Below are 13,492 nucleotides of genomic sequence, written 5' to 3' on the forward strand. Positions count from 1 at the left end.
TAGATTTAGTCAACTTTGATGGTATTACACAATTTAGTCCTTTGTTAAACATTATCTTAGTTGACTCTTAGAAATAGGGTCTTAATAATAATTTCTCATCCTTCATCCTATTTGGAATGATTCCTTCTTCGTCCCCTTATTAAGATCAACACAAAAATACAAATCTTCATACACAAATCATCTTCAACCTACACAAAAATAAACATTTGTCTAACCTTCCCTCCTTAAAAATAAAAAATAAAAAATACAATTTTTCCTTCGTTAATATCATTCCCCCATCACAATGAATGCTACATATTTGACTACTAATGTTCAAAACTTGAAGGTTAATTATTCAATTCATAATATCGATAGCAGCACATCCCCAAATATTGTTTAAGTCACATAACTGGGATGCCAGCAGAGAAAGCTTAATTAGGATCATGAAAGAAGAAAAATGAACATGTTCGAATCTATTCCATTTCATCGAAAATAAATCAATGAGTGAACCTGACAGCTTAAATGAGTTCTGAAACTAGTATCAGACTATCAGTTACTTACAGTTATGATGAACAGGAACATAATCTGGATACACAAAGATTAGCAAAATGGTTGAACATGATGTTCACCAAAATCCTGCTACTTCTTGTAAGCTCTACATTCGGGTGAATTCTCCCTTAGCGGTGATAATGGCAGCCTCGACGAATCAACATTACTGAAGTCAATCTTTCTCTCAATGGAGGAGCTGTTGGTCTTGGAACACAATTTTCTTTTGTTTCCCTGCTAACCATTGTAGAATTTAGTACCGTAAAACTGCATTAAATAACACATGCAACAAGCACAGAACAGAGGAACATGAAAACAGGCTTAAATCAGAAGATTTTGTTGTGTTGTTTTTATCTGACCTTTGTGGAAGTACAGCCTGAGTTCTTTCCGCCAGAACTAGAACTATGCTTATCTCTGTGATATAGCTCCAATATCCTCTTGTTCTCCTCATCCAACATATTGTTTTCTTCAAACAATACTTTCACCTAAATCACACCAAAGGTACATTACTACAGGCTTCCCAGGAATGAAATAGTTTTACCATTGCATAAATCTACAAACCTCCTCTTCAGCTCTGTGAAGGTTAATCAATAAGTGTTCCTTATCTTTCTGCAATGTTTTTACTTCAGCTGCCAATGCAAGAAACTTGTGTTCCGATGGTCTCAATCTATCATGAGAAAAAACAACAAAACAAAAAAACAGTTTCAGCTGGATGGAGACTTCACGAATACAGAGTAACAATCTATCAACTGAGACAAACCAATATTAATTAGCATTATGCATTACCTATTCCACATCTTTAGCAATACTTGGCAAACTTCGACATTGCTATTTGCCTCTAGAAAACCATGTGCTTTTGATTGAAGTTCATCTTTGCTCATTATGCTTGCCAACAAAGACTCTAGCAAAACTTGTCCTGTAGATGCATCCTCTCCAGATGTATCAACCTTCACGAGTATAATTTTTAATGAATTGTTAGACTCTATAGAATAAAAAATCACTGCAATGATAACTAGAATTCTTATTGTTCTCAAAGTAGACAGAATTCTGAGTAAAGGAAGATAGAATTCCTGGTTCTGTAACATAAATAATGTACAAGTTGACCAAAAAAAGTTGGCCAATTGCTTTCCTACAAATGGAAGATGGGAAGCATAGCCCTTGGCCCTGCAAACAAGTTATTTGGAGACCAATGTCAAATAGTAATGTGACTGCCAACAATTCTGCCATTTTAACTAGAATTTATAACCACTTATAAGTTGTAACAATGAAAACTGCCAACAAAAGGACAGAAGTTGTCCCCACAGTAACAGAAATTTCTTGACCAGCTTATATATTTTCTTCCCCCATTGATGTTGATAATATAAAAAGATAGGGAATTTCCTCTCCAAGCTTTCATCAGATAGTGATATGCTATAAATAAAAGACAGAACTCCATCACTTGGAAACACACATTGTTTGTAGTAAAAAATACAAACTATCTAATTCTTAACTATCCTTTCTGAAGTCTATTTATTCAAAGAAACAGAGCATGTGATACCAAAAAAAAAAAAAAAAAAAAAAAAAAAAAAGTTAAAACGGTCGCTCATTTGAGTCATTTCTGAATATTTATCCAAACTATAGAGACCCAATTTCTTTTACAGTCGTTTTGATTATGACATGTATTCCTTTATAATTGGTAGCATAGATATTGCTAATTTTCTCAGTTCATGATGGCCAAGGCACTCTCATATCCTAGGCCATTGAATAACTCTTCTGAGGTTCTACTCAATTATATACTGCTATTATGCACAAAACCAGAAATCAACACCAAATTGCACATAAAATTTGCAAAAAATTAGAAACAGAAAAGGGGGAGGAAGGAAGAGAATGCAGCCAGTAACCTGTTGGGCCTCGTACTTGTAGAACCGAAATTCCTCCTCCATTTTCTGCACCTCCTCCTCTAACTCGCGCACGCGTATCTCGGCCTCCTTGGCCCTCTGGTCCGCCTCATTCCCAAAATCCATCAATGCCTCTCGGTCACGGTCGTACAACGAGCACTCTCTCTCCCATCTCTTGCACTGCGCCAACAAATTCGAGCACTCCACCGCCAGTCTCTGATTCTCCTCCACGAACTTCTTCAACGCAGCCGCATTCATACTCGCCTCAGCCTAAAAATTGAATAGTCTTCAAAAAAAAACTATAGAGACCCATAAAAAAGAGAAGCGAAAGAGGAGAATATGCAAACCCTAGTGCGCTCAACGACGTCATCCTTTTCTTTTAGTTTCGATTGCAAGAAAAGACAGTGATTGCGGAGCAGGAGAAGTGATTGTTCGGACGCTTGAAGCTTCAATTGAAGAGTTTGAGTCGAGACGGGGAGGCCAAGAGTGTGCTCGATCGATTCTCGAATATAATCATCAGTTTCACGAGAAATCTCCATCTTTTTTACTGAACTTCCAAAAATCCAGAAGAATCTATCACCAGAGAAATTCGAAGCGCCGAACAATCTCAATGAGTGAGGAATGCGAGAGAGGTGGGGCTGATCGGAAACTGGGATTTTGGGTCTGCTCAGAAAAGATTGGAAAATTTTTTGAGATTTCAAATTGGGGAAGTGGAGGCCTAGCCGTTACATCTGGTTTTTGAAGTGAATGTTGTGGGGTCACGTGGTCATACCAAAGGCTTGGATTTTTTTTATTATTTTTTTTTTTTGGAGAGATTTTGATCCTCGCCGTCCAATCGATTTCAAAATATCAAACAAATTCCACTTTTAATCTAGTAACTATTGTCATATTTTCACATATTATTTTTGAGTTTTAATTTGATCATATTTGAGTTTTTGAGTTTTCTATTCCTTCACCATTTTTTCTTTCATTTCCCGCCCTATTTCTCTTTACGTTTAATTTTATTTGTCGTTTCTGTATTTTCTCGTTGTTTTGACGAGTTATTTTCGCTTGTTTACTTTGTGAGTTATTTTTTCATAAAGCGTGAAACAATATAACTGGTCATGGCGTATGTGAATCTCATCTTGGGTGACAAACATGATAATGAAAAGGGACTTCTCTGAATTATGATATGCAGTTCTGCCTGATGGAGATATTGTCCATGGATAGAATAGTGGAAATAGATACTCAGGTGGTGTGCAAAACTATTCAACCACTGTCAGTCTTGGATATGTTTAACTAAATCATTAAAGAAGCTTTAAGTTCCTTTCAAAGAATCCACATTAAAATTTGTGAAACAATATGCGAATCAAGTTTTCTCGAGTATTGCTACGGAAGTTGTTTCTATGTCTGACTGTAAGGAATGTTTAAACATTTCATCTATCTTTATTGTAAACGTTTCAAACCTATGATTAATGAATTAGCTTATATATTTTCAACAAAAAATATATATATATATATTTAGGTTTCGTTTAATGCACGGAAAGTATTTTTGAAAATAAATTATATTTTGAAAAATATTTTTATTCTTTTAGTGTTTGGTTAAAGTCATCAAAATATAAAATGGTACTCCATTTGTCCTATTTTAGGTGTATGGTTCGATTAACAATGATTACTGAAATTATTTTTAATTCAAATTTTCATAATGTTAAATTTAATATTAGTATTTAAAAATCAATATATTTATAAACTAAATTAAAAATACTATTAAACACAAAAATCAAATTTTAAAATAATAAAAAAAATATTCAAGAAAATAAGTAAAGAAAAAATAGTTGGTTTGACAAATAAATAGTAAATATGATAGATAAAATGAGACAAAGAGATTTTTTCTGTTTGGCGAAAAACTAGAAATTTTATATTTTTTCTATTTAAATCTTTTCTAAAAACATGAATATAAATTTAATATAAAATTAAAATTTATAAAATATTCATTATTTTAATGATAATAATTATTATTATTTATATTAAAATACAATTATAAAATAAAATTTGCAATAGTTATGATTAGATTAATAATAATTACAATAAAAATATGTAAATTAATAATAATTTTTAAAAAATAATACTTTTCAATTAATATTTAAAAGAAAAGTAATTTTTTTTTAGTTAACATGTAATATTTTTTTTTAAAAAAAAAAATTAATAATCTTAAGTTAAAATGTACTCCGTAATAGTTTTTAATTAAAAAATAAATATTTTAAGAAAAATGTAATATTTTCAGTAAGACTTTCCAGTGAATATATATTACTTTTTAAGAAAGAATTCATTACTTTTGAGTGATAATGTAATTCGTTTATAATAAAAAAAAAATATTTTTTTAAAAAAAATATTTTGGTTATGGGTGAGTCAAATATTTTTATAGTTTTGTGCAATTCGATTATACTCATATTTTAGTTGGACTAATCCAATCTAATTTAAATAATAACTAAAAAAATGATGGGTCAATCTGCCTATTTGACACCAATGGGCAATTTATATCCTGCATCACAGCGCGCGTTGCATTGTGCGCCCAGATGTAAAACGACGTCGTTTCAGTTTCTTTTTTTTTTTTTTTTTTTTTTTTTTTTGAAATTTCGCTACCCAGTGTTTGACGGTTAATTTTTTTTTTTTTTTTAAATCTCATGTTAAAAAATGTACATAATATTATACATGAATGTACATAATTGTATACATGAATGTACATAATTGTATAACAAAATATACATACTGTTTTTTAAAAGATAATGCACATAATCTAACATAATACATAATAAACATAAACTTTTAACATAATACACATCAACTCTTAGCATAATACACAAAAATTTCCTGATTCGAATGTACATAATTGTATAAAAAAATGTACATAATTGTATAAAAAATGTACATAATTGTATAAAAAATGTACATAATAAAAAAATACATAATTGTATGAACAAATATACATAATCACAGCAACTTCCTACCGCGCATTCCAAAACGACGTCATTTTGGGAGGCGCGCGACACACAGTGCTACGCGCACCGTGGTGTAGGGTATAACGATTGCCACTCAATGGGAGAGAAAGAGAGAACTGAGCATGATATAAGAATCCATAAAATATCTTCCAGGTAAAAAAGTTTGAATGCATTTTATGTCAAAATAGGTCATTTTCATTTAACCGGATTGAATATTTACTTTATTTTTCGTTAATAACCAAACACGGAAAAAGTTAAAATAAAAATAATTTTCAGAAGTTATTCTTTGAGTTTTTATGTGTTGCATTCAAAATATTTTATTTTAATATTTTTATGAGAAAATGATAAATTACATCCCCGAACTTTATATAAGAAGTGCATTAGACCTTCGAACTTTTGAAAGTTGCAATAAGCATATAAGCAAGTCAATTTAGTGCATCAAGACCCAAAAATTGGTTAATGACATGTAATAACAAGTCACTAGGGTTCCACCAGTTGTCTGACGAAGTTTCGGGTGAAAACTGATGATGGACGACTAGTAGGTCGGCAGAGAAAACGTTACAGTTAGTCGCCTTCTCCATCACCTGGAGAAGGTGTCACAATTTGGTCGCCATCTCGGATCGCTAGAAAAGGCGACCAACTGCGGTATCTTCTCAGGACAGTTGGTCGCTCGTCCCCGATTTTCACCTAAAAGTAACAAGAACATCGTCAGAATCCTAGTGACCTATTATTACATGTAACTAACCGGTTTTTAGGTCTTGATGCACTAAATTGACATGTTTACGTGTTTAATTGCAACTTTCAAAAAGTTTGATGGCTTAATTGGCTTTTCGTATAAAGTTTAAAGGTGTATTTTACCATTTTTCCTTTTTTTTTTATATAAAAAAAAAAAAAAATCTTCTTACCCCTCCTAATTTTTCCTCTTCTAACTTTCCTACATGACATGACTTATAATTTTTGGGTGTCATGAATTGACTAACCCTATTAACTTTTAATAAAAAAAAAAAATAAAGTAACAAATTAAGCAATGTCATGTTAAGATGAAAATTTATATAGAATGAATAACATTACTCTTTTATAAATAGCACACGGGGGTGTTGAAAGCTTACCAAAACACATTTCTACTAATGCTTTATCTCACAACCTCCCACTTAAATGAATTAACTTGGTGCCATTAGATCACAAGATCCTTAACACATACATGTATATTTGATTTTATAAATAAATAAATAAATAAATATATATATATATATATATATATATATATATATATATATATATATATATATTTCTTTATTATTATTATTATTATACAAGAATTAGTTAACGAGAACAAAATTAAAATAATATAAATAATTTAAAATTACCTAACAAAATGGAATAATTTCATCATCTTGAAATATTATTACCACATAATTTTTAAAATAATATAACATTATTAAGTAATTTCATAACTTGAAAAAAAAAAAAAAAAAAAAAAGTAACGTATCACACCTCACAAGTAATCTACGATTACAAACGCCCCTAAAAAATAACAGCTCTTTCTTTATTGCCGAGTTTTATAAGCGAACTAGTCCAGTAGAACTATAGAATACTGGAATCTGATAGACCCTAGCCAAGCAGCTAGTATAGTCTACTATTCTATCTTTGCTCTATTTCAATTCCTTCACTTACTACTCTTTCTGTTGTAATTTTCATTTTAGTCTCAGTGTCTATTTGAATGATTCTTGTCTAGGAAATGGAACTGCAGCTCGCTGTAAGAACGCAATTTTCACACTCTCCCCCAACAACGACAGCTTCTTTCTGGAGAAACAAACCGATTAATCCCATGATTTCTTCTTCAAGGTTGCAGCTTTTTTGTCCTCCACCTCTATCACTATCACTATCACTATTCAGCTCTCCTTGTCTGGTGTGCCCTTTTCTCTTATCTGATTTTTTGTGTCTCTCTGTTTCTTATTATTAGCTTGTGCGTTTGTCTTGCAATTAGCCCTTGTGAAATTGGGTCATGAAATCAGGTTGCTAGGTTGAGGGAAAGTGGATTGAGAGCTTCAAAAGTAGAAGAATTGCTTAAATTTCGTGATGGAAATGATGATGATGATGAAGGGTCTGAATCCGATAGGGATGAAATGGAGGGTGATGATTCGTTTGTAATGGATGAGGAAGAGAGGCTGGAGTGGAGGAGAAAGATTAGGGAAGTTATGGATATGCGTCCTGAGGTTGAGGAAGAGGTAGACCCTGTTGAGAAGAGGAGAAAAATGGAGAAGCTTTTGGCTGATTACCCTCTTATCGTGGACGAAGAAGACCCCAATTGGCCCGAGGATGCAGATGGTCGCGGTTTCAAGCTCGACCAGTTCTTCAACAAGATTTCCATTAAGAATGTCAAGAAGGATAACGATGATGGTGAGGGTTACGACAGTGAGAATGATATAGTGTGGCAGGATGATGACTATATTTGTCCAATTAAAGACTTGACCACCGCAGAATGGGAAGAGGCTGTGTTTAAGGATTTCAGTCCCTTGATTGTCCTTGTTCATAATCGTTATAGAAGGTATACCTCGTATTCAGTTTCGTTTCGTGTCACTCATTATCAGTTCTCTTTTCTTGGTTTGATAACCCGAATACTATTATCTTGAGCTGAGCTATTACTTGCTAGTGATATAAGGAGTAGCATTCTATGGAACTTTACTCCTTGCTTGTGCTATATCTCCATTTTGTGTTATTTTTCATCTGGTTCTTTTGCCTTTCCTGCAGACTACTAGAACCCCGAGATTCGATCTGATAAGTAAATAAGAACCCTTAGACAATTGATTTGAAGAACGTATCTAGTAGTTTCTGACTTCCTATTCTCACCACCAGTCCTACTCGATTCCTGTTGTAGACTTTACAAGAAGGATAAAAATTTATTGTTGTCAGTTTCATTTTTACTCAGCAACTTGGATAACGAGTAGGCAATTGGGTCCATTTTTTGGTTGCCCAAAGGTATCCCTCCAGCCGATAGCCAGAAGACTAATCCTCCGTCCCAATGGTCAGCACACTAAGTGGTAGGGGACTGGCCAAATGGGAAATTGGGTCCATTTTAGCAACATGTCTAGAGATCTAATTTTCCTAACTTCGTTGTTACGTGAATTTAACCTAGGATGAAATCCTAGTTTGACACGTATATCCAAATCCAACCTAGTTTCACTTGTTTGAAATTAAGAAAATACATGACCATAAAAAGAAATTAAGATATAAAAAAAGTATTCTGGTATAATCTTTTTCTAGGCCGAGATAAATCAGGTCAAGTTTGTGACTTTGTTCCACGGGGCAGGGGGAACTTGTAACACCCTTGATCCAGAGGCAAAAACCAGAGTAACTAAATCCAGATTTAAACTTGAAAACTTTAGTTCAAGAAGGATTTGGTACCTAATCCTGCTAAAAAATCCATATTTACAGACTAATAGGCTCAGGCCTGAAGTTAAAAAGCTGAATAAATTCATGTCAGGAACTCTTTTTATTTGTATTTAGTAAGAGAGAAGGGGAAATAAGTCATTTATGCGCCTTGTTTAGCAAAATATATAATCCATATCTTGGCTGACAATTTCTTGTGATTCTAGGAAGGATGATCAATTGACTATTATTTAACTGAATGTATGTAATCTCTGCAGGCCAAAGGAAAATGAGAAGATTCGGGATGAATTGGAGAAAGCTATACAAATCATCTGGAACTGCAGAATCCCTTCACCTCGGGTAATTGAATTTGAAACTTTACTTTCTGATATTCTTCCTTGTGTGTGTCTGTGTGTTCTTTCCCCCTTCCTTGAACACTCCATTGATGGTTTTCCAAATAGTGCGTGGCCGTTGATGCTATTGTTGAGCATGATTTGGTGTCTGCCCTGAAAGTATCTCTTTTCCCTGAGCTCATATTCACCAAATCTGGGAAGATCTTGTACCGTGAAAAAGGTAAAGAAATACATTTAACCATTCAAGACTCATTTTAACTTCGAATCTTAATTTAGTTCTTCACTGATTGTTTTCAAATTGGCGTGTAGCGCTTCGAACAGCAGATGAGCTGTCAAAAATAATGGCATTCTTTTACTATGGAGCAGCCAAGCCATCTTTTCTGAATGTGACTGGAAATGGTGAAGAGACAATCCCTACCGTTCAAATAAGCAATAAGCAAGGCTAGATGTTTATGTTCTGGAAACTAAAGCCTGAAAACAAGACATACTAAGTGTTGCCAGAGGTGGTAATGAGCATATGAGAACCACTTTATATTGCTCGTGTTCTCATATCTCTATAGGTCGAGTTACTTCTTCTCTGGGCGGTTTGTGGTGCCCGTATCAGGTAAGGATCACCGGCAATCTTTTTGTTTGCTTTTCCTCAAATTAGCAACGCATTACATACTAATTTGTTTCCTTATGCATGGTGTAGTGGTCTGAGCAAAGCTTATCAAGAAGGAAGTTCTTTAGAGGGTGGATGTAAGCTAGAAGGGGAAAGTATTTTGAGATGTAAGACAGCTTGTTATAACCTTCCCTAAGGTGGAATTTTTGTGACCAAGTGTGCTTGATTTTTTTTTTTTTTTTTTTTTTTTCTCTTACAGCTTTTTATATAAAAGATCAACTGAGCAAAAGATGAATTATCATCCGCTTGAGCTTAGTCTTTATGAACTGTCAGTTCTTGCTTTGCTGTAATGTTAAGATAGACCGAATTGGGGGTAACCCCAACCAAGTTGGCTAAGGATACAAACTTGTAACCAGAAGGTCACGAGTTCAAATCCCGCCTTCTTGGTTTGAGCCGATCAGCTATGGCCAACCTAGGCTGGTTTTACTTTCTTGTGGTCATTTGCCGGCTAAGGTCACAAGACGGAGTTTACCTAGTGTACACCCTCGAGTAGTGGGTTGCGGGTTTCCCTCGTCACCAAAAAAAAAACATATGGACCGAATTGAAGAAGTCGAGAATGCTGCCTCAACTCCTTAACAAAATAGTCCATAAAATTGTAGACTCGCCACTCTTTGATATTTGAGACTCTGCATATTCATCTCTAGTTCTTTAGCTTGCATTAATCAATTACCAGCATTTCGATTCTTCTGCAGAATTCGTCGTCCAGATTTCTTCTGGATGCCTCAGGCTGACTTGTTCTGTATTTTGATTTGGAATGAGCTAGCAGCCCTGCCTTCTGTTTGTTTGGTTAGTTTGGCTGTTGACCATTTCAGCTTCCTATATTCTAAGTGTTTGGTAACCATCTCCCATCCCCATCCTCTTGCAATTTGTTCTAAGATGAAATATAATGAAAATGAAATATTCCTACCCAAGATTTTTCTTTGACAGTTATACTTGGGGAAAATATTTGGTCCGGGTTATACCTTTTGGGGGTGTTTGGTTCAAGTTATATAACATAACCAAGGGAATGTGAGCTTTGGAATGTCACATTCCCATGTTTGATTCATGTTATCTTACTTTCCTAAGGGAATGCAACTTTCCCTAAGGAATGTAATATATCCTCTGTAACGTTTTATCCGTTACTATTATTATAACATTAGGATAAGTTATGATAATATTCAGTGTTTGATATGTGGTGCAACACTAATACTCTAATAGCTAGACTACCATTATGATTAAGAGTCTAGTTAGTCTTTAGGAGACCTAAAGACAATCAATTACAATGATGCCCAGTGGTTATATAAGGTCACTAGTCCTCTCACTGCTCACACTACATACCTCATACACCATCTAGAGAGAGCTGAGTAAAGTGAGAGACAAAATACTCGTTATCTCTGCAGCAGTCCAGATCACTCAACTGTCTCAAGAACTATGGCTGGAGGTTAGTCGGTCCTGTTATCACATATTATATGATGCATGTGATATATTTAGTCTAACAGTTGGTATCAGTTGCCATAAATAATCTCTTGCCTAGTTTGTTTAATTGCATATATATAAAATTTGAATATGTTGTATACACTGTATAATTGAGATACGTATTTGAATATCTGTATGCAATTGTATGTCTGGGCTGCTGGAAATTAAGTTTATTCCGCATTAAGAAACAAAAAAAAATTAAAATTAATTTTTGGCTTTCTACTGCTCTGCGGCGTGGCTGATTGTGAACATCTCCGTCGCTGCGGCTGGGAGGTAACTAATGAAGATGATGTAAGGATATGAATGTGATTCCCTTACAAATCTTAGGTAATCTAACATTTCCATGAACATTTGCTATTTTGCCATTTTAATTATAATTATTATGAAATATATATTTTATGTTAGCTTATTATACATATAATATTTAGTTATTTTTGTAATTGTATATTTATTTTAGGGAAAATGACATTTTTTCTCCCTAAGTTATATACTTATAGCATTTTTCTCCCTGAATTATTTAAGTGGTTCTTTTTCCTCCTGAAATGTTAAATGGACATATTTACCTTTAAAATAAATATTTAAAATAAATATTTTATTTATTTTTCTTCTCCAACAAATTATTATTATAATTTGGTTCAAACCAAACAGATACTAAAGCAACCAAACCAAAATATTGCAATTACAATTTAGAATCAAAACGCGATATTTAGAGTTTATTAAAATCGCGAACCGGAATGGCCGGTTCATGTTCCGAACTGAAAAAAATAAAATAAATTTTTTGTTGAATTTAGACTATTTTAAAATTAAAAAATAAAATTTTAAAATAAAGACGGTTCAAAATCGCGAACCGGATCCGAAACCACCGGTTCACGGTTCAGTATCCAGTTTTTTTTAATTCATAAATTTAATAAATTGAAATCCAAATATTGAGTTTTAGATCTGAATCATAACCAAAAACTTTTAATTCGATTACTATAGTGTCCGGTTCAGTTCGAACCAAACCATGGCCATCGCTACATATACGCAATAATTTGTTGGAGAAGTAAAATAAATAAAATGTTTATTATAAGGGTAGAAATGTCAATTTAATATATCAGGGGAAAAACCACCACTTTTAAAATAATTGAAGGGGCTAATGTGCTTACATAAATAATTGAGGGGGAAAAAGTGCTATAAGTATATAACATAGGGGGAAAAAATGTCATTTTCCCTTTATTTTATTTCTTATTACGTCATGCTATATTATAAATTAATTTTGTTTCTCAATTTCAAGTTTTAATTATTTTTAAATCATGTACTTATATTTGTTACCATTGTCTTATTTAATTAATTTATTTTAATTTTGAAGCTAGTTTATTGAAATACATAAAAATATGTTAAGGGTATTAAAGTAAAAAAAATTAGTATAACATAAATGATAACCCCTAAACCAAACAGGTTTATATTACATACCTCAGTTTTAACTAAACACATGAATCTAACATTCTCTAAGGTAATCTAACATTCCTTGAACCAAACGACCCCTTTGAGTTATAGGCATGTTTATCTTTTATTTCTGAATTATTGAGTAAATATCAATTTTAGTCCCACGAGTATTAGCAAAATGACAATTTTAGTCTACATGTTTAATTCCTACCAATTTTCATCCATTACTATTGTTTTAGTACTAATTTTCCATTCACGACTATTGTTTTAGTGTCAAAATCATCATGCTAGTAACCCCTCCGTTTAAGACATGCCGAAATCTAAAAATTTTAAGGGTATGTTTGTCTTTTTCAACTTAAGATCCTAAATTGAGCCTGAATAAAGGGATTCAAGTGCTAAGGTCGATCTCAGTTTGCAGTTCTCTTCCTCATCCTACCTTAATTTGAGGAGGAGAATTGCGAATTGAGATCGATCTTAAGGCTTAAATCCCTTTATTCATATTCAAATTGAGATCTTAATTTGAACAGGACGAAAATACCCTTAATAATTTCATATTTCGGTATGTCTTAAACGAAGACGTGACCGGCGTGATAATTTTGAGACTAAAACAATTGTCGTGGATGAAAATTGGTACTAAAACAATAATCGTGGATGAAAATTGATACTAAAACAATAATCGTGGATGAAAATTGGTAAGAATTAAACATGTGAATCAAAACTATCATTTTGCTAATACTCGTGGGGACCAAAATTGATATTCGGTCTTATTTGTGAAGTGGAGCTTTTGGTTCTTGTTGTAAGGTTTTCTGCTAGGTTTTACCTTTTAGAGAAATGGCCATTTGATTCCTA

General features: G+C 33.1%; 2 protein-coding genes across 3 annotated transcripts; one reads left to right on the plus strand and one right to left on the minus strand.

Annotated features, from left to right (window-relative positions):
• Window positions 1–431: 431 nt before the first annotated feature.
• Window positions 432–3,108, minus strand: LOC109184843 (centlein-like). The gene is made up of 6 exons (XM_019334894.1): window positions 2,750–3,108; window positions 2,406–2,672; window positions 1,312–1,472; window positions 1,087–1,192; window positions 885–1,010; window positions 432–759 (listed from the first exon to the last, which is right to left on the minus strand). The coding sequence occupies exons 1-6, from the start codon at window positions 2,939–2,941 to the stop codon at window positions 619–621; spliced, it is 993 nt and encodes a 330-aa protein (XP_019190439.1). The 5' UTR covers window positions 2,942–3,108; the 3' UTR covers window positions 432–618.
• Window positions 3,109–6,915: 3,807 nt separating this feature from the next.
• On the plus strand, window positions 6,916–9,998 carry LOC109184863. Of its 2 annotated transcripts, none has more exons than XM_019334926.1 (7): window positions 6,916–7,006; window positions 7,116–7,289; window positions 7,396–7,928; window positions 9,028–9,109; window positions 9,211–9,322; window positions 9,412–9,706; window positions 9,794–9,998. In XM_019334926.1, exons 2-6 carry the CDS (start codon window positions 7,119–7,121, stop codon window positions 9,546–9,548), a joined length of 1,035 nt encoding a protein of 344 aa, XP_019190471.1. In that variant the 5' UTR covers window positions 6,916–7,006; window positions 7,116–7,118; the 3' UTR covers window positions 9,549–9,706; window positions 9,794–9,998. The 2 variants fall into 2 exon arrangements, with proteins under 2 accessions (XP_019190471.1, XP_019190472.1); XM_019334927.1 differs by having other exon boundaries at window positions 6,928–7,011.
• The last annotated feature ends 3,494 nt before the right edge of the window (window positions 9,999–13,492 follow it).

Source organism: Ipomoea nil, unplaced genomic scaffold (assembly GCF_001879475.1).
Source record: "Ipomoea nil cultivar Tokyo-kokei standard unplaced genomic scaffold, Asagao_1.1 scaffold1286, whole genome shotgun sequence".
NCBI lineage: Eukaryota > Viridiplantae > Streptophyta > Magnoliopsida > Solanales > Convolvulaceae > Ipomoea > Ipomoea nil.

Excerpts from the sequence above, each read along its gene's own strand:
- LOC109184863 (XM_019334926.1), top strand. The coding sequence starts at position 7,119 with ATGGAACTGCAGCTCGCTGTAAGAACGCAATTTTCACACTCTCCCCCA. Across the intron at positions 7,290-7,395 it reads TATTCAGCTCTCCTTGTCTG|GTTGCTAGGTTGAGGGAAAG; the intron begins GTGTGCCCTTTT and ends TCATGAAATCAG. Across the intron at positions 9,110-9,210 it reads GCAGAATCCCTTCACCTCGG|TGCGTGGCCGTTGATGCTAT; the intron begins GTAATTGAATTT and ends TTTTCCAAATAG.
- LOC109184843 (XM_019334894.1), bottom strand. The coding sequence starts at position 2,941 with ATGGAGATTTCTCGTGAAACTGATGATTATATTCGAGAATCGATCGAG. Across the intron at positions 1,473-2,405 it reads ACAAGTACGAGGCCCAACAG|GTTGATACATCTGGAGAGGA; the intron begins GTTACTGGCTGC and ends ATACTCGTGAAG. Across the intron at positions 1,193-1,311 it reads TTGCTAAAGATGTGGAATAG|ATTGAGACCATCGGAACACA; the intron begins GTAATGCATAAT and ends TTCTCATGATAG.